The 22,472-nt window shown below is 39.2% G+C and overlaps 1 protein-coding gene across 21 annotated transcripts in view; it reads left to right on the top strand.

Moving 5' to 3' along the window:
* Positions 1-22,472, top strand: part of cacna1c (calcium channel, voltage-dependent, L type, alpha 1C subunit) — a 130,169-nt gene that overhangs the window by 6,086 nt on the left and 101,611 nt on the right. Inside the window, exon 1 of one of the 21 annotated variants that reach the window (XM_058773136.1) lies at positions 1,333-2,407. The exons of 19 other annotated variants lie outside the window; for them this stretch is intronic. In XM_058773136.1, coding sequence (XP_058629119.1) covers positions 2,350-2,407 — 58 coding nt within the window. In that variant the 5' untranslated portion in view covers positions 1,333-2,349. Of the gene's footprint in view, positions 1-1,332; positions 2,408-22,472 lie in introns of those variants that run through there. One more of the 21 variants, XM_058773154.1, reaches the window with a different exon arrangement.

Here is a 22,472-nt window from a genome sequence, read left to right as displayed (position 1 = left end):
TGCTTTTGGATGATGCTGCTGCATTCATGCCAACTGTCATGCCAATACAAAATTAGCATAACATAAAAATGTGTGCACTAAGGACTTTACATGAAGGTTGCAACAGGAAAAACGTAGAAATTGAATGCTATTGTGCCCTTGAGCAAGACACCAGGGTTGCTTTACTGTCGTATTATAACAAAACCCGTCTTTTCCAAACAGCACAATTTACTCAACGACACTTTACTCACTTACCACTAGAGGGCATCACTATACAATTACTCGAGATCTGTCATCCTTCTCGGCAGGATTTCAGACCTGTTCCAGAGAGCGCAGCAGCCCGTGCAGTTTTTATAATGTTTTCAAAATTCATCTTTTTATGCACAAATTTGTATGTTTCTGCTGGGTTCACAAACCTTGCCAAAAAAAGTTGGTAAACTTGATCAATTAACATTTACCGTAGACCTAAAACCTTTGTTCAGTATACTTAATTTCCATTACATGGAGATAAACAGGGTAAGAGTCAGTACAGAAGGGAAGAGGATGTGTCGCCTCAATTATGTTTAGTTAATTGGTTAATTATAGTGTTAGTAAAAGAGTCATGCAGCCTGTGGCTGTAGAGTACGGCCACTGCTGTATATCACATTCAGTGTGCAGACAGAGACATGATTTGTCTTGACATTTGAAATGTGGGTCTGGAAGCTGGGAGGAACTTTGTAATCTTTGAAGCCAAGCATTAACCAGTTTTCCTTCTGCACCAATGGCCGTGATTCTTTGGATCCTTGGATTCCCAGAAGCTTATGATTACAGGGTGGCACTGAATAACACTTTGTGAACATTTCCTCTGTGCTTTGTGTAAACATACCAAAGTTAATCAATTATTTGAGGATGCTGAAGGGAAATCGCTGACCTCTGTCATGAACTTTTGTTCAAAGCCAAATTCAATCAAGGAACTTGGCCGTAGATTGAACGTCCATGCACTGGGAGAGCTTGTTTTTCATTCATCCAGAGAGACGTCTGAAAACCTGCAGTTTTGAGTGCCTCTCTTTCCTGCTACATGCTTCATGATTCTTCTGACTGATTGAAAATTCAAAATCTGCAATTCTGATGCGCAGAGAGTGAGAAATGATAGTCTGGGGGCAGGGGATGTCTCTTGGGACATGTGAAGTTTTCTCATGGCTGGAGGGAGGGACCAGGGAAGAGCCTGCTAAATTAGTACTAGGCCGTTTGCTGATGAAAGATTCTCAGTCATCTTGCAGAAATTCCCAGGCCCCATCGTCCCCTTTACCAGAGCCCACCAGTCCTCGGGAAACAGCCTGTCCTGCCATGGGAAGATCAGGCCGGTTAAACCTCAGCTGAAGGGAAAAAGCAGCCCCGACACCTGCTGCTGGGCAACTCAACATTCTGCCCAGAAAGTGTGGCATCCCGGCAGGCAGCAGGAAGTGGATAATGTCTAAACATGGTGCATGGAGCCGTGACTGTGAGCGTATTTACGCCAGATTGGTTGTGGTACAAATCATCCTCTGACACGATTCCGGACTGTAAAAGAACTCGAATCGGTTCCTAGTCTGGCTACGCTTCACTGTACTGGAGCTGCTGATTCCCAAGTTTGCTCTCTCCCCCTCAAGAGATACAGCCCGTGTGGAAAAGCGTGGAGGATTTATTCTCCTTTCTAGCGCAGTCACATCTGGAAGCAGTCAGGGAGTCTACAGGGGAGGGGGTTTGGTCGTCAGATCATTGCAGAGAGGCTGGTGGTGTGCGCTCTCTCTCCGCAGGGCCACAGACTGACTACTCCCCTTTCTCTCCAATATGGACTGGACGCGGCCGATTCTGCACTCTATTTCCTAACGAGGCGCGACGCAAACTACGCCTGTTGTGGAACATCTCAGATGGAATCGATCATATGTGAAGATTGAAGCCCGTGAGATCTGGAATATACACAGCTTTTACCTTTTGCTGCGCTTTCTGAAACGGTCTCTGAAACCTACGCCCGCTTTTCCTGCGCTTCTCCTGGCTCTTGCAGCATCCTTTTCGAACCGTTTCCGAGCGAATCGCGCCGATTTGATTATCGATTATCAGCAAGCGGCGCTGGTATCATGTTTCTTAGGTAGGGCCCGGATGTTCCAAAGATGCACTGGTTCGTTTTTTTAGGTGGTTCCTGCGATTATCCTTTCCTGATCTTTAGCTCCATAATGGGGATCAGGTAATATTAACTAAGCCGCAAGAGAAGGAATATCTTACGCTTTGCGTTTTTCATTTTTTCTTCCCCCTTTTTTCTTTCATTTCTTTCCCTTGGGTTGTTTTTTCCTACCCCCTCCTTTTTTTACAACCTTTTCTTCATTCACCTTCGGATAAAGCTGGACCACATATATGGTAAATGAAAGCAAAAACATGTACATACCGGAGGACACCCTTGAAAACCATCAAGGTAATTTCTCTATTTGTCTTCCCTCTGTTTGGAAACTATGTGTGTGTGTGTGTGTGTGTGTGTGTGTGTGTGCCATATGGATGTGTTGGGGGGTGTATGATGAGTGTGTTGGCATTATCATGGGCATGACGCGGGGGTGTACCCAAACCCGAAACCTTCCATTTTCAAACACACTATGCGCACTCATATATCTCCTTTGGAGGACGATCAACAAATGTCATGCAATATAACCACTCATGCCCGACAGCTATTTTATTATTATTTTGGAGGGAAATGCGTTTATGTAGTTGCTGAACTTGTTGGATGGCTTGATCATGCATATAGATCAGGTGGCCCGAGACGCGCACACAGATGCCCATCGATTATCCTGTCAGCTGCTTCAGACTTAAAACGGCCTTTTAATCTTTTTGTGCGGCCAGACTGCATTGATCACAGTCCGGCAGTTGAAATGAACTCGGGGTGGTGTCATCGCCGCATCAGTTCACAGTGATTATTCTGTTGAGAGCATCTCAAATGGTGAAATGAAGCACCGTCAGTGATGCCCCCTCATTCTAGCGTGCATCTGTTGAATTTCCCTTCTTATCAGACAGCTGGTGTGGCGCAGCAGTCTCCACAGGTTGCGCGCTTGCGAAGAGCGCGGAGCCTCACTCTCTTCCCTTCACAAGATCCCCCTCAATCCATGGCCTCCAGCCGTCGCCTGTTGGCGCCGTGGCAACGGAGCTGCCGACCCATAGCAACAGCGCGGCTCGCGATAAGCCCGCTCCCGCGCGCGCACCTGCCGCACCTGAGCGAACAAGCGCATCCGAGCAAAGCATGTAAATTGCTGTAAATAATGTAGCCCCGCCCCCTCAGGCCTACTGCACATCTGTCATGCAAAAAAGCCAGTCGATTATGACAACTGGAATAATGATGTTTCTTTAGCGCTGTCTGTGTGAGGGACAGTGGTGCGTTTTTCATGGCCCGTTTGATTGAGTGAATAAACTGAGATAGACTCTTCGTTTGGTATTAAAATAGAAGCAGGACGACAGTGATGGGAAAAGGATCCCGAATCTAATTTTAGATGCTTTGTTTTGGCAGTAAACGTTTATCTTTGATCAGCTTGTCTTTGTTATATCCAGATTTGCATCTTACAACAGTTTCTTATAACTTATCAGTTTCTCTTAGTAATTGTTTGCTATTTAGAGAAAAGTTTTGCTTCTGATGACATAAACAGTACTTTTAAGGACTTTCAAAATGATGGCTATAAGATGAGATGAAGAAAGCTCCAGTCATATCAGTTATCTAGACCAAACTGCAAACAATGTTGCGATCATATGACCAGATATCTCATACAATTGACTGTGTTTTAGTGCAATGATATATATTTAACATTGTGCTCTGAGATGTCATACAAGCATAAAGAAGTGTGCAACTCACAGCAACTAAAAAAGTGCAAAAGAACAGCCAGCCATTATTAGTAAGCACTAACAATGCACAAAATTTTATATTTTAAAAGAATGTTTTATTAATGTGTATAGTGTGAGATTAAAACTGTTATGAAGTAAACAATTTCATGCATCCAGGCCGAAAGGTGTCAGTATAAAGTGGAAATGCACTGACAAATAAAAGCCAGTTAAACATGAACAAAAACCAACTAAATGATTAACCCAACCTTTAGCACACTGCATATTTGTGTCCTAACCGAGCAGGATCTCCCGAGGTGGCCTGTAGCCCAGCAGATGTTCATGTTTGTGTTGTGTTGTCGTCTACCGCCGCTGATGAGGGCAGGTCTTCAGGTAAACACAGGTCCAGAGCCGAGCGACGAATCACAGCCAAACATGAACCTCTTCTGCTGCACAAACACTCAAACAGCAGGAAGATGGAAAGCATGTTTTGTGCACTATGATACACCGCCACTTTCTGGAATGTTGAATGTGACTCATGAAGTGCTTGAATGTTTGTGTCAGAACAAGCAGTTACTGAGACTCACAAGTATATACGTTTTGTACGATTTTTGTTCTGCCTTCAACCAGGGCAAAAATGCTGAATTAATGCAGTCATTGCATTGATGTTATTATCAGCTGTACGCTGTGATGAAATGTTGTCACTCCAGTCATTTATAAGGCTTTTCGTAGAAAAATGTCACAGTGTAGAGACATATGTTTGAAATGGCTCGAAAGGTTTTAGTTTGTGCATTCCTCTCTCCTTTTCGCTCTTGAAGGTTGTTGGTTCCCTTGATGCTCATTGATTGGTATTGAGGGCGGCATTATCTGGCTTCTTTCCTCCTTCGGCTTTGTGCCAGGTTCATATGACAGGTAATTCAGATCATTAGCTAAACGAATATGTTTATGATAGATCTCAAAATGTCTGACGAGCCTCCAGGACGCCATCTCGGATGACTTTCTGTCTTGGACTTTTCCTCCTTCCTCGGGGCAGTGCTGAGTGATTGAGTGTTTCTTGCTTCTGTCACTGTCGAACACATGCAGGTCACCAAAATCCCACGCAAGTGTACACAGGTTGTTAGTTTCCTGGAATCCGTTTGCTAATGTTGTTTGTTCAAAGAGTATTTAATGTTTACTTAATGAATATTTAAGACCGGCAAACTTGCATCAACATAAATCCTTCGCAAGCGCGGTGAAGTCGGGAAAGTTGTCAGCTTGTTTTTCGCCGTGGCTTTGGCTAAGAGTGTCTGCCGTCACACAGAGATAGTCTCCAGTTTCTTGCTTGCCTTGTTTGACTCTATGTATCCTCTATGTAACATAAAGACAACGATCTGGATCTTTACAGATCCACTTGATTTTGGTTCTGTTTACTAGATATAATAACAAGCCACTCCTCATTCACTTCTGAAACTTAATTTGAGAAATATGTCTTAGGACGGTCAGTTAATGAGGCCACATTGTCAGCGAGGCTTCTCAGTCTGCAGAGCAGTTGGCGCTGGTCACTGTGGGATTGTGGGACATGTTAGGTGTCGAACAATCACAGGAGTGCAACACTCAGGACTTATTAGCTGTCTGTGAAAACACGCATGTTGAGCACAAATCTTCCAGTTTCGCTTCTGCTTTACATCAGTGCTTGTGTTTCCAGCCAGTGTGCTTTCATACATGTTTACTGTATTTAAATTGATTGTGGCATGTTACTTTAATATGTCAGTAATCACATGCTGAACACTGTAAGTAGTCATTTAGCAAATGCTTTTATCCAAAGTGACTCACAGTACACTTGTTGCTCAGGCAATCCCCCTGGAGCAACCTGAGGTTAAGTGCACAATGGGGATACCACATGTTCATACTGCAAATATAGACAAAATACAAATATAGATGATTCCCTGGATTTTTAAAATGTTTTTTCTCCCTCTTTAATGCACTGTAATGTTAACATTTCTCTAAACAGTGGGTATGAGCGTAATGTAAACAAATAAAACAAGTGCAGCATTTGTTTGTTAAATAGTAGATGCCATGATGCTGGGGTTGGTGGCTGCCAATATGCTGTTATTTGATCACTCCGAAGTGATTTTTACCACGTTGCCAGGGTGTTATACTTTTTATTCAGCAAGGGCGCATGAAATTGATCAAAAGTGACTGTAAAAACATTTTTAATGTTTAATGAAACATGTATGTTTTCAAGTAAATGCTACTCCTTTAATTTTTATATTCATCTAAGAATCTTGAAAAAATGTAACACTAGTTCCAGCATCACAGCCATTTTCAACACTGATAATATTAAGAAATCTTTTATGAGCAGCAAATCAGCATATTAGAATGATTTCTGAAGGATCATGTGGCACTGAAGACTGAAATAAATAAAATTATAAATGTCTTTATAACAGCACAATTATAAATGTAATTACAGAAATTCATTATAGATGTAAAAACATGTATGTGCACAATAAATGCATTTTACCAAATGATTAATTTAAATGTAAGTACATTGTAGTTAAGGCCACCTAATATACAGTGGAACCCAATGTTTGTTGCTCAAAAGGTGCAGGAAAATTTTCATAGTGAACTTCAAGGGATTTGTTTACATAACTAGGCTCCCTAAACACACACACACACACACACACATGCATGCATGCAAACACGCATTCTGCAAGTTTGATGTGTGTACACCCCACCCAGCCTATAAAACTCCTATATGTGTGTGTGTGTGTGTGTTTTGTTTGGTCCTCTTCTCCCAAACCCAGTGCTCAGTGTCACATCCAGAGCAAGTAGGATGCATGAATGGATAAGGCAGTAGATAAATGGAAGCATGACAGACTGCATGAATAAAAGCGTATATGTTAATAAAGCAGAAAACAGCTGCTTGTGACACATTGGCACCGCAGGCACCCTCAGCATTATGGGAAAGAACCAAAGCCCCCCGTTAACATGTGAGTCAGCAGCGGGTCACGACACGGGAGTCTAATAACCATCTCTCACTCCTCTGAACTACGGTCCCCCTAGCAAAGACTGCATGAGTGTGTGCGAGCTCTGTGCGTGAAAGGTCTGGACCGCGCTAAACGAGTTGCGACTGGTCGTAATTATCAACGTCAGTTCATCATCTTAATATTTAATACGTAACAGGTTCCATATGAGAAGCAGCATTTTTGGTGCAGAAATAAACTTGGATTTCACACTTTAATCTTTGACCAAATCTGCCACGTACTTTGAGTTTGAAATGTTTGTCCAGTTTGAGTAAAAAAGCTGCACTTACTGTATTATTAACGCAAACAGATCATTTCCACTTGATTAACTTGTTTTACTATACGACTTATAAAATGCATCATACAGTCAAAAGTTTAGGTTTTTATGGGTTATACAAAATATCAGAACTAGATTTTTAAATTTTGTGGAAAAAGTGATTGTCTGTGCCATATTTGCCAGTGTGTTGCTAATGTGTTCAAAATGTAACAGTTTTTTTTTCTTTTTCTGTGTGCTCTGGTGTTTTGAGTGGTTGCTTGGTGTTTTTTTTACCAGCCCAACCCCAAGGGTGACCAGACGTCCTGATAAAATCTTGACGACCCCTATTTTACGTATTCCAGTCAGGACGGCATTTTTCTGGATAATTAGTCCTAGCTGTGGTTTGATTGCGAAATAAACATTTTAAATGGATATCGCTATGATTCATGCTTTTTCATGCTAATAAGAAACCAGCAGTAGTGTGATGTTTAAGTAACAAGAATGGGTGGGTTAGTAGTTCTTTGACCCATTAACAGCGGTAGGCTACATAAAGACCAAACTACATCTGTTGTTTCCTCTTCAGTTGAGGAGTAAACTGACAGCATCCAACGTGCCCCTGCATAATGATGGAACTAAGTTAAGTACAGGGTCTTTTATATTGTCCACCATCTGACAAAGTGATTCTAATAGACTTTAAATACAAACCTACCTACTTCTGGAAATCTGACAAACCATTTCTATTCCCAGGCATCTAAAAAAAAAATTGAAGGAGAAACTTATTCAGCCGTAAGAGCAGATAAATTCTTGCCTCCTGTTGGGTTTCAGTAGAATGTTTAGGTTTGACTCATTGTGTTTCCAAAGATCAAATGTATCCTGAATTCCAGGCTATTTTCAATTAATACTTTAATCTCTTCTTAAATTTCTTGAATCATCTTACTGTTCTGTACACTGTAAAAATGATCATGATTTTAACAGCAAAAGACTGTAAAAATGTAAAAATTGGTTAACAGTCGGTTTTTTTCATACTATACATGGTGAATAAGTGTAATTACATTTAATGAAATTTTACAGTAAAATACTGTTATTTAAATTTTTTTTTGTAAGTGAATAAAATAAGTAATTGTACAGTTTCCAGTGAAAAACCATAAAGATATGTCTGTAAAACCTAAAATGTTGCTACCATATTTTTTTATAGTAAGGTTCTGGCAACTACAGCTGCCGGTATTTTACCATAAATGTCACTCACACACACACACACACACACACACACACACATATATATATATATAATTTTTTATTTTTTTGCAGCGTACAAACTCTTGTGAATTGCGAACTTTAAATATGAGTAATACTAATAGTGGTTCTTGCCTAATAATAAGTGATAAAGAGAAAATGAGACCGCATGTGAGAGAAAGAGTTGTGAAAGAGTTAAGAGGGATTTTTTTTCTCCTCTAAAATGTGGGTGGAAGTGTGAGTATGGTTGTGTATGTAGGCCAGTCCTGATGCGTTTGCTCTGAGTGAATATCAGATCAGCTCCCTGCAGACGGCTGTCTCTTTTAAACCCTCAGTCGTACAGCGCACTGCCTCGCTCAAGATATTAACCAGCACCATGAATGATAGCAAGAAAGAGAACAAAATGTTGGCCCACAGTTGATTTTCTGCTTGCGTCCTGTGTTGGTTTTGCTGCAGATTATGTGTGGGGCGTTGAGTCAAATCCAAAAAGCAATAGCACAAAGATTACAGGCTTCAGGTGGAGAGAACGACTGTCAGAAGGTTTAGCGACAAGTCTGACCTTGGGACATGATAGTTGGGTCTTTTGCGTGGATGTTTCAGTATTTCCCTTCTCTTTTTTATACCCCATCTCTCTCTCTATCTCCTCTGTCTGTCTTTAGATGTCCCTCCTGCTAGCGGCCTAGTTTAGGTAGTGCTGAATTCTCAGTGTAGGTTGCATGTTTAATTCATCAGTTTGAGCTTCGCTCAGCTATAAGAGCAAGGCATTATGGGTCTGACCGGCACTCAGCAAGCACGCACTTGGCAATAGTAGCACATTTATCACATGGCCTTGACCTGATCTAACTCACCCAGGTGTCCTCATGTGCACGAAATTACAGTTATTTCCATCACCTGGGTCTCATCGCAGTTTCATAATGACAAGTGTGAGCTGAGTTTTGCTCTGGTGTATCAAGTATGAAATCCGTTACAATAATTCCAGCACAAGCTCATGACCGCTTTTACGATAATTCCAGCTCAGGCTCACAACCTCGTGATTTTAAGTTTTGGTAAATTGGTGGCTATCATGAATTTGCTCGTTCTTATTTGTAAATTTTCATACAACCAGATCATGCCCCAGCTCATTTAGAGGTGTAGTTAGGGATGGCGATTAAACTATTTTTTGATGATTAAAAATCATATGTTTTTGTACATATCGCATCGTTACAGATTTGTACTAAATCACAGCTTCATAATTTCTTAGGAAAACTTTTATAGTATTAAGAATGTTAGAGTAATTTTAAGACTTGGTGAATTTGTTGCAAATTTATATTCGATGTATGTGTTCTTGGTTTTTTGTACACTGTGAAAAATTAATTTTTCAAAGTTGTAAATAAAACAAAAATTACTGGAGTACATTTTACAAGATAATACTATTAAGTTTTTGTACTTCAAAATTACATTTTTCATTGAACAATTTACTTACTTCGTTTTTGCCGTTTTCTCAGTGTGTTCCGTACCGTTGGCTGAAGTTGGTCCTCGTTGGCTTTTTTCCGGCTGATTCGACATGTTGAATCGGTGTCGGAGCTCGTCGGTCAGTCGGGCCATCTGATCATTCTGATTGGCTGTTCAGCTGGCGAACCAGTGCACGAAAAAAGGCGTAGAATGGACGTGCTACTTGGCCGTCGGGTGTTGAGCGTCGTGAGCCAACCCCGCAGTCTGCTTTTGTCGCCACTAGTTCGTCGCTTGGTGTGTTCTGGGCTTTAGAATAGTTTTGTGAAATTTACTGCCAATTTATGAGTGAAATTGTTTGTACATTTATTATTATTATTATTATTATTTATTATCCCCCCGTGTTCAATATAGCCTTTATATTTCACTTGGAGTTTGGTGTAGTGTTGGGTTTGTTGGTGCACATTTACCCACAAATCATTTATTTTCATTCTCATTCAAGTCAGATTGTATGAATTCATACAAATTCTTCTTGCTATTTTTACTTCTTTTTATAAAATGTCTAACTTTCTCCTTTGACAATTCAGAAATCTCCTGAGTCAGATCATACCAAATTTATACTAAATCACCATCTAGTACAATATTTATTAATTCTCATGAGATCAGGTTGAATAATTTAAATTTAGTGTGCGTGTGTTTACAGTAGTAATAAACCTTTGTATTGGTCAGGCCACTTAATTGATTCATATTTGGGTTCATACATGGGCAACAGTATTTGCTATAAGAATTAAAAGTGTTGCCTTATCAATGAAAGGTAAACCTTGTCTTACTCAATTTAATTGTAAATATTTTAAAATGACTATATATTGACTACATTGGGTAAAGTAAGTGTGTGTTTCATTTCAGAAGTTTATGCACATCTCATTTGCTGTTATATTTTGTGTATATGTCATGCATCAGCAACAACCGTGGAACATATATCAGTTGACTACTTTACAGCCCTTCCTGTGTTGCAATTCATAATTTTCTGATTGTCTTACTGTATATTTAGAAATTGCTGTTGACTCAAGACCCTAGAACACATTTTCAATAATCAGACCACCCGATTAACATAATTAATGATGCATACACTTGAATTTTAATTACACATTGGTAGTGTATTGTTTTCTTGTTTGGGGATATTGAATGAGGGAGTGATGGATGTGTGTATTTGTAGGGGGAATGGAGTGGGTTTCCCTCCCAAGATGGCAGGGGCATATTACATCGAGTGATTTATGTACCACATCAGTCATGCCAGCATCACACACGGTCTGAAACGACTGCTGCTCTCGTGTCTCCATCAAAATCCACTCAACCCAACCCGGCCTGTAATATGACAGAAAAACAGGCCCTGGCTCAATTCGGTGACGAATCTGAAACACATTCAGAGGTTTACAACTTTTAAAGAAACTATTTGAGATGTTTAACATAACTGAAATGAAATATGTGCAGGTTCATACTTGGTTTTTCCTTTTTTTAATTGCAAATCACACAATTTCACACTGAATAAATTAGAGCAAAAATGCGTTTTCTCTGAGTTGGTCTTGTGGCAGTTCTTAAGTACTTTAAGATTTGCTGAAATAGTGACTTGTATGAATTTGTACATTATTCTGTATGATGTACCCATGTCCTGTTTTGATGTTTTGCCAACAAATCATTTTCATTCGAGTCTGATTGTATGAATTATTATTTTATTTTATTTATTTGTTTTTTCTATTTTTTTTCGACTTTTTTTTTTGTAAATTCAGAAAACTCAAATAACAGTACCATGTTAATGGCATGTTTTATATATTTGCCAATTGGAAAAATTCACTCTACAGATGTTTTAATGCAACACAAACAGCCAGTTTTACTGCATACAGCAGCACTTCTAAACGCCGGCTCTCTCTGCATCTCTGAGACGAACGTTTGTTCAAGTGACTCAAGGTTTGTCTGCCCTCTACCTGCTGTCTGTCTCTCCCTGCCTGTCCTCTACCAGCTGTCTGTCCCTTTCTCTCCCTGTCTGTTCCATACCCGCTGTCTGTCTGTTATCCACCCACTTCCTGTCCCTCTCTTTGTCCATCTCTGTCTTGACAGCATGTTGAGTTTCTCCTCTAGGCTCGTTTCGTTTAGACTAACGTCAGATCTCTCAATCGCCCTCTCTTTCTCACACACATTCACTCTCTCTGACACTCACAAACTCCCTCACACACTTGCTCACAGTCACACGCGCGGACACTCATGCAGGAGATGAGTAGATAGGTGTTGAAATATTGGCGCCATCTAGCAGTTGTGCCCCAGCAAGTCATCATCACCATGGCAACTGAGAGAATTCAAATCTGTTGAAAGCCTAAAAACCAAACCTTTGCAAGAAATGGTGGATGTACTTCGCCTGAAACCATATTTAAAAACAGTAGATAACGTAGATGAGACAATAAATGCTTTTGTGAAGTACTGAATGTAGTCTGAAGCTTTTGCTATCTGACGGATAGGCTGCCCAGCGAGGGCGTCAAACTCGCCCTTCACACATGTTCCTGTCCTCCCTCAGGTGAAACTGTGCGGATAAAACACCTGCTCAAAAAAATTAATAAATAATATGGCTGTGTAGCCCTCCAGCTACATAAATGACAAATGTAATGGCTGGCATGATAGCAAAATTAACTCTGTTTATATTAAATAAATCTTAAATACTTATATGATGGGTGACATTAAGTTGTTTTTTTTTGTACCTTTAAGACCACCATGTAAATGACCTCCGTTATGATTGGCTAACCTCTTTGCATTTGAAATGAGTTAAAGTTACTGAGTTGTGGGTTTGCTGTCAGGTCTAATATAGTTTCTGCTGCCTCATCCTTCAGTAACAATTTCTTTGCAAAGCTGCATTACATTGTGATCAATAAAATGAATGTATTTCACAAACAGTTAAGACCAGAATGAAACAGTCAGGAACTGATCAAAATAAAAGTCACTTGTTTCTAATGCTGGCATCCTTCAGAAGGGTATGCAGAGACGCAGGTGCTACTTTTATTTCAGGAGATCAAGGAAAATTTGGTCTTTCATGATATGACCTTCAAGGCAGCGGTAGCTTTGGTCAGGGATGAAGCTTTTTCTGACTTTATTGACACTTTGGCGAGTTTGATTTACCTGATATACAGATTTCACTATTTTGTGCATGAAAATCTCCCCATGAAGCTCAAATAAAAGAATAAGGCAGTTTCTGATAAACAAGTTACAAAAGAAACTTATAAAAGTAATGTTTATGTACTATATGTATATAATGTTGTTTATCATTTTCATCATTATAAAGATTTTGAGCTTTTAGTGATGAAGAAATTTTCTAATCAAAAATTTGTGTTAAGGGTAAACCCTTCCTACTATTGCCTCGTGATATGCATGCATTATGTTTTGAAAAATGTTATTCTTCTCGCTATTCATCTCCCACGAAACAGGTTATGAAATCATGTGCTTTGAGAAGGTGTTCTGTTGTGGGTGCTTTGATTAGAGCCAAATCTGTGCTTTCATTCTTTGTGTAATCAGACAGTCAGTTTTAACTGATTCCCTGTGAACCCTTATAGTGCACTTAACATATAACACCAAATATTTTTTTTCTTGATGCAAGTTATTAATTTACTGTTAGAACATCTTAGGTTACATGAGGGATGTGACCATAGTCCTCAAAACTTGTTTCTATTTATTAATCTTGAAAAAGTGAAACTGCTCCCAGGGGGACAGCAAGAATAATTGTTATACCTTTTGGTTTTTGCTCATTTTGTTAGAAAATGTTCAGCCTAAAGCACTGATATTTCATCTCAGACGTCTTTTACATGTTAGCAGTCATTACCCATGTAAATTAAATTTATAACATAGTGCTAATCGAGTCAGATACAATTAAACTAGAAGTTCATGAAGCCTGATGTTACATTAATTATGTGTAAATTTAAATTTAAAACCCCAAAGATTTAATTAAATGCATAATGGCATTAGTGAAGTTCAGTGATCGTGGTCATTCATACTTACTCTACCATTCAAAACTTTAAAGGCTATAAGAAATGACTGCTTTTATTCAACTAGGGTACATTAAATTGATCATAAGTGAGAGCAAAGACATTTGTAATGCTGCAAAATTTTTATTTAAAATAAATGCTCTTTTAAACTTTCTATTAATCAAAAAATGATTGCGTTGCCACAAAGTTATTAAGGAGTTATTAAGTTATTAACTGTTTTTTAACTGTGATTTTATAATAAGAAATGTTTTTTCAACACCATATCAGCATATTAAATATATTTCAAAAGGATCATGTGACACTGAAGACTGGAATAATGACTGATGAAAATTCAGCTTTGCATTACAGGAATACTGTAAATTACATTTTCAAATATATGAAAATGGAAAACACTTATTTTAAATTGTTGAAATGAGAAGTTACGGTATAAATGTAATACTGTATATTTTATTGTGTAATAGAAGACAACACAAAAACATGAATGTTTCATTCTCCATTCCAGGTTGAAAAGGTCACATGACTGAAACAGTGTTTTTATACCTTATTTGATTAAGCGTTGAGTTCTGGTGTAATTGGATTAGACTGTAGATTTCCTGTTCAACAGGAAGACAGAAACTCATGATCATCTTTCTCTCTCTCTCTCTCTCTCTCTCTCTCTCTCTCTCGCTTTCATTTCTCCCAGCCAGTTTAATGCTTTTCCAGGCTCTTCTTTCACAATCAATACTAAACCAGTTATTTAGCTAACAGTTCATTTTTTAATAATTCGGGACTAAACCCGTTGGGCCTATAGCACCTCAGCAAACTGTTCGATCTGCACAACGGGCATGAAAACGTACTTAAAAACAGGCTCAGCGGTCCGTAGTAACACTGACACTGTGTTTACACAGGCATTAGAAGGAACAAAATCCTTCAGCCATGTTGCTGCAATCAAGTCTCTCGTGACAACTTATCGTGATGGATCATTTGGGTCCGGGCCCAACTCTGTTCTGGCACAAGGATCACAACTCGCCTCACTTTTCCCTGAACCGCATTCGAAAGCCAAACGTCTGTCTATAGCTTTAAACGAGTGCGTATGCACGTGTATTTTGTTTCAGCGCTGTTCAAAGTCCTGCTTTTACGAGCGTTTAGCACACAGCTGCGGCACAAGAACGGTGTCAGCTGCAGCGCAACCCTGGCTAGCATGCTAACCGCTAACGTTGTGTCGTCTTACTGTACCTCTGCAGCCATCTGCTTCTCATCAGTGCTAATCACCCAAGACTCCCATAATTCCCTGTGACGGCACATAACGACACACGAACACAGGCTGCCGGTGGAAATAATAACACCGGCCATGATGCTTAGCAGCCCAGGAAAGACCCGTTCAGGCTTCCTCTGCTTTTCTGTTTCTTCCTCAGTTCACAATCTCTCTCTCTCTGCTCTCTCGACCTTCAGACAAATGAATGAAACCGGGGAGAAAACAGGCATGTCATGACACTGTTATCGGCGTCCTTGGCCGATTAATCATGATGCTTGAAAAGAGCCCCACAAGTGCACAGCGAGGCAATAAATCTACATGTGGTGAGTGAGATGGTGACTCGGGCCTTGATTAGAGGGTGCCGCTGTTAGCCAGACATGGGACGTCGGCATTCTTTGGGTCAGAACTGTTCCGGCATGGAGTGACTGAAAGTGCTGATATAACACATTTGAGACGTGAGCTTTGAGATGAAAAGAGCAGAAAGAGAGGCACAACGGTGCACTTTTAAAGGCCACATATTCTTTTATAGATATTTCTCCATGCATTCTTGCTCTGATTCATCTTGGATCCATACGATGACCGATTCTTTGCGCACCGTCCTAAAGCTGCTGACTGGACGCCTCTGTGTTCGCCGCAGTGCCGGCACAGATGGACTCTATCTAAACAGTTTACTCTCTCTGGCACTCTCTGACAAAAGCAGACACACACCTGCTGTTTCAGCCACATCAGCATGGCACAATGCAGCTCTGCTCCAAGGCATTAGGCCCCGGGGACTCAAACCCATAGCCTTCTGAATATTAGCCCTACAAGCATTTGGCTAATCTGTATACTGAATTTGCCCTTGGGGCTTCAAGGGATAGTTCATTCAAAAGTGAAAATTCTGTCATCATTTATTAATTCTCATGTTGTTCCGAACTCGTTTTACATTCTTTTATCTGTGGAACACAAAAGAACAGATTTTGCTCTCTGTGGTACTGTGTGGACAAGAAACATTCTCCAAAATATCTTCTTCTTGAAACTATGGACATTCCATTATATTTTAACCCTGAGTTAATGTCATCTTGAGTTGCCTCAGTTGAGAATTAACTGTGGGTAGTTCGATTTCAGTATTACATTTGACCACCCTGTGATTGGTGTCCTTCTTTGCATATTTACAAGGTGAATAACATTGATTGGACAAGTACAACACATTTGATTAACTGCTTGTCCATCCGTGGAAATATCACCACATAAATCTGTTCTGGTTGTCTTCTGAAAAAACATACTCTGAAAAACAAGAAACTTCAAAAAATATCAAAGACAAAAATAGAAGGAAAACAAAGATGAGTGTTTACTGTCACTGTTCAACATTTTAACTGTCGCCTTCAGACACTGAAACTAAACAGAGCATGAATATTTCTGTACAAAGCACATGAATATTTAATGAGATGAGAGGCGGTTTGCGATTGGTTGTCTTTTGCTAAACACCTTGCCGTTACTCATCTTTTGCTAAACAACTCTTTAACTACAGATTTACAACTTGTACAAAAGCATAACCCAGGGTAAAAATGGCCTGTGTGTGTGTGTGTGTGTATATACATATTAAATTATCATTTATATTTTATACAATAAAAGTCAATGGTGTCCTATGTTGTTTTTGGTCGAAAACAGCTAAAAGACTCTTCAGTAAATCTTCTTTTGTGTTCCGCAGAAGAAAGTAAGTCATACAAGTTTGGAACAACATGAGAGTGATGACAGAGTTTTAATTTTTGTGTTTACTATAAGTGACCTGATCTAGTAAACCTATCAATATACAGACTCTAAAATTCTATCTCACATTCTACCGGCCCAGGCACTGCAAACCTAAAACTACGTGGATAAAATATTAACTGCATTAAGCTACAGGAACCTTCCATTTTTAATTTTTCTCTCACTTTGACACAAATTATTCAAGTAATGTCCTCTGGTGGTATATTAGACAGCTGAGAACCGTGCCCTCTGCAAGAGGACCTGGGCAGATATTAAGTCAGCAGCAGTGACTCTTTCATTCCTGTTCTCCAGAAGATGAAATTTAAAATTTCAGCCATTGGCAGCAAGTTATGTGTCCTGTCTAAACCATGTGGCACTACTTCAGTAATAACAGAATGTTCAGATGCAGACAGTGGCCAAAGATTGCATGAAAAGCCTGACTGCTGAGGTCAAAGATCTGTTTTCACTTGGTCTGTTGACGCAAAGAAAGGGTCAGTTTTATATATTGCAATTCAGGGTCTTTATTGTGCTTTTAAAATGTTACAGTCCATAGTAAAACAAATTGATTTCTTCATCATAAAAAAATTGATTTGTGCGAGCAAGGACAATGCCAAATAACACTGTGTTCTGTCAGCATCTTGAAAAGCATTCATGAATCTTTGACACCAGTATAATTCACTGTCCGAAATGTGTGTGCTTGAGAATAAAGGGGTTTGGAAAATACGGTTTATCAAGTTGAATGTTCTTTCCAGTATTCAGTATTTAATGGACCCTTTGAAATCAAATGGATTAATGCAATTTTCTTTCCCGTACTAATGCGTTGCCTATTGAAAAAGGAAGTTATGAAAAGACATTTGTCGTAGACCAGTCCTGCTAAAACCTTGATTTGCTAATTGGTATTGCTGTGGGGAGCTAGGGACATTTTATAATAATAATAAAAATAAATAAATAAATAAATAAATAAAATATATATATATATATGCTATACTGTATATTATAGCATAAATATACGCTAACAGTTTATTTTGTCAATGATTGGTACTCATATAGTCTTAAAGCTACAGACACAGACTAAATGCCACAAAATTATTATTTATTTTCTTGAGCATTTCAGTGAGAAGAAGATTTGAAGCATCTGCAACCTGGCTAATCATGTAATATAGTTCTCCATGTGTATTATTGGCGGGTTTGATCTTATTGTATTTCTGTTTATGCAGCTGCGCATACAGACACACAAGTGCATGACTCTTATCTGATTATAGACGTATGGGCTCTGGGTAGTGGTGATAATTAGCGTGTGGCCATAATTGCGTGTATGTTAAACCTGTTGTTAGTAGGCAGGTGATTAATTGATTAATTATTTGAATGCATTTTGAGTGGAAATGCATTATCCCAGAGCACAATTTGCTGTGTTGTAATTAGGTGTAGAAGAAATGTGGCCTGCTAATGAAATGCTTGAATCTCCTCAAGGTGCCCTTCAGGTGCAGTGGAAGGTTGGCCCAGGAGGAAATGTAGGCGTGTTTTATGCCTGATGAACTTCGGTTCTACTGCTGAATCCAGGATTACTGTTGGATTTGGTGGGGATGTAATACTTCTCAGATAATGAATAGGGGGCAGGTTTCCAAAGAATAAACCTCCTTTTCCTTTTTTCGCAAACGCATTGTCTCTCTTTGTACTCGGTGTGTTGTTTAAATGGTTTTGGATAAAGGGTCTGTCATTATGAAAACCACAAATGAGATGCTTACATCGCTGAAAAGACAAATGTGAGATAAGCAAGCATTTGGACTACTTCCACTGCTGTCATCCCTGTGCTGCTTTCGGCTTAACAGAGATGGAGAACTCTCCAAGACTTGATTGATTTCTATGAACAAGCTGTTAAAAGGGTCATTCTTTGTATGCGGCGCCTTTTGGACCTTGTGATGTGTTGAAAAAAAGTTGCTTGGATCAGATTTTGGATCGGGAGAAGGTTTTGTCTAGTGCAGTTGCAGCTGAGTTTTGGATTTAATCAGCTAATATGTTTGAAACGAGCGAAAATAGATTGAGGTTGCACCAAAATGACTTAAATAAAATGTTACATAACCAATTTTACAGCTTGTAATAAACATTACTTATATGTATAGCGATCGATGTAAAGGCTAAATTAGCTATCTATCTGTAAATCAGGAGCTACTATTGAACGTTTATTAAATACCTATAGTCACATATTTGATTTCAGACTGAATTGTTTTGTCTTAGATGGTTGGAGCATAAGAGTGGAGAAGCTGGATATGATGATAAAACATACGATCTCAAATCAACTGTTCAAATCAATTGAGACTTGTTTAATTTCCCCTAAAATGTGTCACATCTAGAAATTGATGTCATAGCTGATTAATTTAGTTATTTTTGGGTTCATTTGTTGAAGCTGTCAGTAGTACATTTACAGAGTGCAAAGCAATACTGGGGACAGGTGGAAAACAGAGGAAAGTAAACGGGACAAAATAGGATTTATTTACACCACATACAATTAATGACCTGGTTAGAAAAACAGGATTTAAGGCAGTGTCAGCACAGCATTATCTCACCCTAAAGCCCGGATATGGTGTTGTTTATTTAAAGATAAACTATTCAGTTGACCTATAATCAGTTTTGAGATTTTAGAGATCCAGTGTTGAGATTTTGAGAAAGTTTAGAGATCCTGTTCAGTGACGTTTTTTTTCCTCTTCTTTTTGGAGTTGTAGTGGATCATTGCTGCCGTCATATTTGAGCCTAAATACCAAGGCATGTCGTAAATGTCTGGTTGGCTCATTCTCCTTTAAATCAGAACCAGAATTCTGTCCAGAACGGATGAATAACCATTGTATTTGAGCCATACTGGATGTCTCTGCTCTGATGAGGGATCCAGTTGCACATTCCAACAGGACACAAACCTCAGTTTAACACCTCTGATTAATACAGTCGGCAGTTTGATCACTGGGGAACAGGAAGTGGTTGAGCGCTGGGGCTGGGCCGTAGCCAGAAGTAATGTATTGGGATTTGTATTCATTACAGATACACTGTGGGCTCTCCTGTCTCAGTGCCAGCATAAGAGAGATGGAGGACCGGCCTGGTTCAGACTCACTATAAGTACAGGGAGCAAGAGGGAGCACGCTACAGGAATATGAATAAGAGCGAGAGAGAGAGGTGCAGATTCATTTTCCTATTGTCAGCTTCAGCTTTCACTCTTTCAGTATCCTGCTCACCTTTTGGAGGTGCCAAGCAGCTTTGTGGGTGTAATCTCATGTTAAACCTCTCTGCTTTCTCTCAGAAATGTACTGCTTCATTTTAAGTGTTATCTTTTATCCCTAAATCTCAGCAGTGGTCTTGTAAAATGTGATATGAGACACGTAGGTTCTGACCTCAGAGCGGTTGATGTCTCAGGCAGATGGTGCTGAGGGTCTTTGGGCCCCCTTACCTGCTATGAACACACTGGTCCTGGTTGTAAAATCATTCTAATGATGTAAATGTCTTTCCCAGCATACCCTTGGCTTGTCCTGAATATTCAACAGTTGCGGTTCATTTTCACTTTTTTAAAGACAACATTAAATCAGTTTTACTCTTTACTCTATTTTATTTCTTATTAAAACTTTCTTGTGCATGATTCATTAAAAACCAAAAAAAAAAACCCTATATTATTATATTACATTGTAAATGTATATTATATTATATTATATTATATTACCCTTATATATTTAATACATAATATTTAAGATGACTTTAAAAAGCCATTTTCAGCAATTAGGTGTACATCACATTTGCTGCCGAAATTAAAATATCCATTATGAATTCATACAGTTAGTTCTTGTCCACTAATTTAATTGGACAAGCGTTCCAAGAGTTTTGTTCCTATGGTTCACAAAATCTTATCCAAAATATTTTTGTCCTCCAAAGCAAACTAAACATAGTAGTTGAAAAAAACATAGTTATTCAATAAAATGTAACAGAAGTATAATTTTGTCCATATTGGTCCCCATAGGACTTATTTCGGTACTTATTTAAATTATTTCAGTTGTTGGAGGCTCAGCTGAATGTTATCTTGCAGTCTTTTGTAAGAAAGTGGTGGCGCATCAGTAGACTAAATAATTGGAGATTAGAGAAGTCTGTCGTTTCACTGGAAGATCAAGTTATGGCATTTTATTAAAAATTATGGGGACAAAAACAAAGAAATTAAACATGCATAGATGAATTGTTTATAATAAGATCATTAAGAAGCATTTAGAATGGATGAATTTCCAGTTCACGCTGACTTTACATTTTATTTTATGCTAAAAAGTTTGTTTGCTTCAGTCATAGATAACATTATTTAAATGTCTTGCAAATGCTGTTTAATGCTGCATTTAAAACAGCAGCATGTGCGAAGCAGCAGTGGCATCAAACACACAGGACTCTGGGCTCTATAGCCTGACCTAAGTTTACTTTGCTTTTCCTGTCATTGTACCCTTAAGCAGCCCTTAGGCTTTCATCTAATGTTCTACCTCAGAGAAATGAGGTAAGACTCTTCAGGGTCAAGAGAGAAGTCATTTCAGGCCTGGCAGAGATGAAAAATTATCAAGCTCACACTCATTTTTTTGTCTGTTGTGCTTTCCTTTCACTGTTGCTTTTGACTCTGTGCCTGTCTGCGGTTTGTGTGCGAAACAGATGTCAATGATGGCGTCTCTGTGAGTCTGGCAGTCAGTTTTTATTTTATAGATGAACCTTCCTCTAAGTAGTTTTTCAAAGAACCATCTGACCCTTTCTGTGAAATAAATCTTGGAAGAACCATTTCCGAGGGTTATATCAGAGGAAAGACGACCCATAGTTTCCCTGCAAAGGCTTGAATCACCCTTTTTTATGATCAGAAATGACTAGGAGTTTTTTCCACAACCTCATTTCTCCCATTTTCATGTGACCTTTTACCTTTCCCTTCTAACACACACACACACACACACACACATTTACACACAAGGTGTGCAGAAGGGTCAATGCGGTCCCAAACCTTCCTCTTCGTCTTCTTGGACCCCAAAATAACTCGGCTGTTCTAATTAACGTAATTAATTTCACTTATAGCAGTTAATTATTTCAGATTGGGTGAAGAACAGAGCGCTGGAATGAAGCGAGAGAACGAGAGAGGGAAAGAGAGAAGGTGGTGGTCTCAGGAGTCTGTCTAATCTTGGTTTAGGGCAGTGGAGGAAGATTAGAGCTACTCATGCACTCCTGAAGAAAAGATGTGAACCCAATTACATCTCCGGCCTTTTTTTCTGCTTCTCTCCCTATTTTAGCCCTCCAGAGTGCTGCCGTGAGTGCCTGTGTGTGATGATGACTGTTAAACTGGCTAATAACATCTCAGAACTGAAAAGAGTTTAGGTCAGCTCAACCCAGTTCCTGTTACAGTCCTGTTACAGGTGGCCAAATATGCACACTTCCCTTCTACACAGTTTGCTAGCAGCAGAGCATGTAAGCAGGATGTTGAATATTTAGTGTGATTATGATATGGTAAGCAAACTATGGGCGGACAGTACCAGGATGCCTCAGATGAGATTCAGAAGAACAAACGGTGGATACTTTATATCCCATGAGACCTGAGGTGCTGGGGAGCCATCACATTTGAAAAGTTGGTGGAGAACTGTGAGCTGGGAAGTTCTTGTCAAGTATAAAGTCCCGTTCACACCAAAGCAATAACCTCAATGCAGGATAATGTTCTGTTTATTATAAGTGCGCTGCAATTACATCGTCATTTAAAAGCTTTAAAAGCTTAAACTCTTTAAAGTTGGGAGCATTCTGAT

The sequence above is a fragment of the Onychostoma macrolepis genome, chromosome 04 (genome assembly GCF_012432095.1).
Source record: "Onychostoma macrolepis isolate SWU-2019 chromosome 04, ASM1243209v1, whole genome shotgun sequence".
Classification (NCBI taxonomy): Eukaryota; Metazoa; Chordata; class Actinopteri; order Cypriniformes; family Cyprinidae; genus Onychostoma; species Onychostoma macrolepis.
Note: the sequence above shows the minus strand (reverse complement) of the source record. Positions and strands in the feature narration are given on the sequence as shown.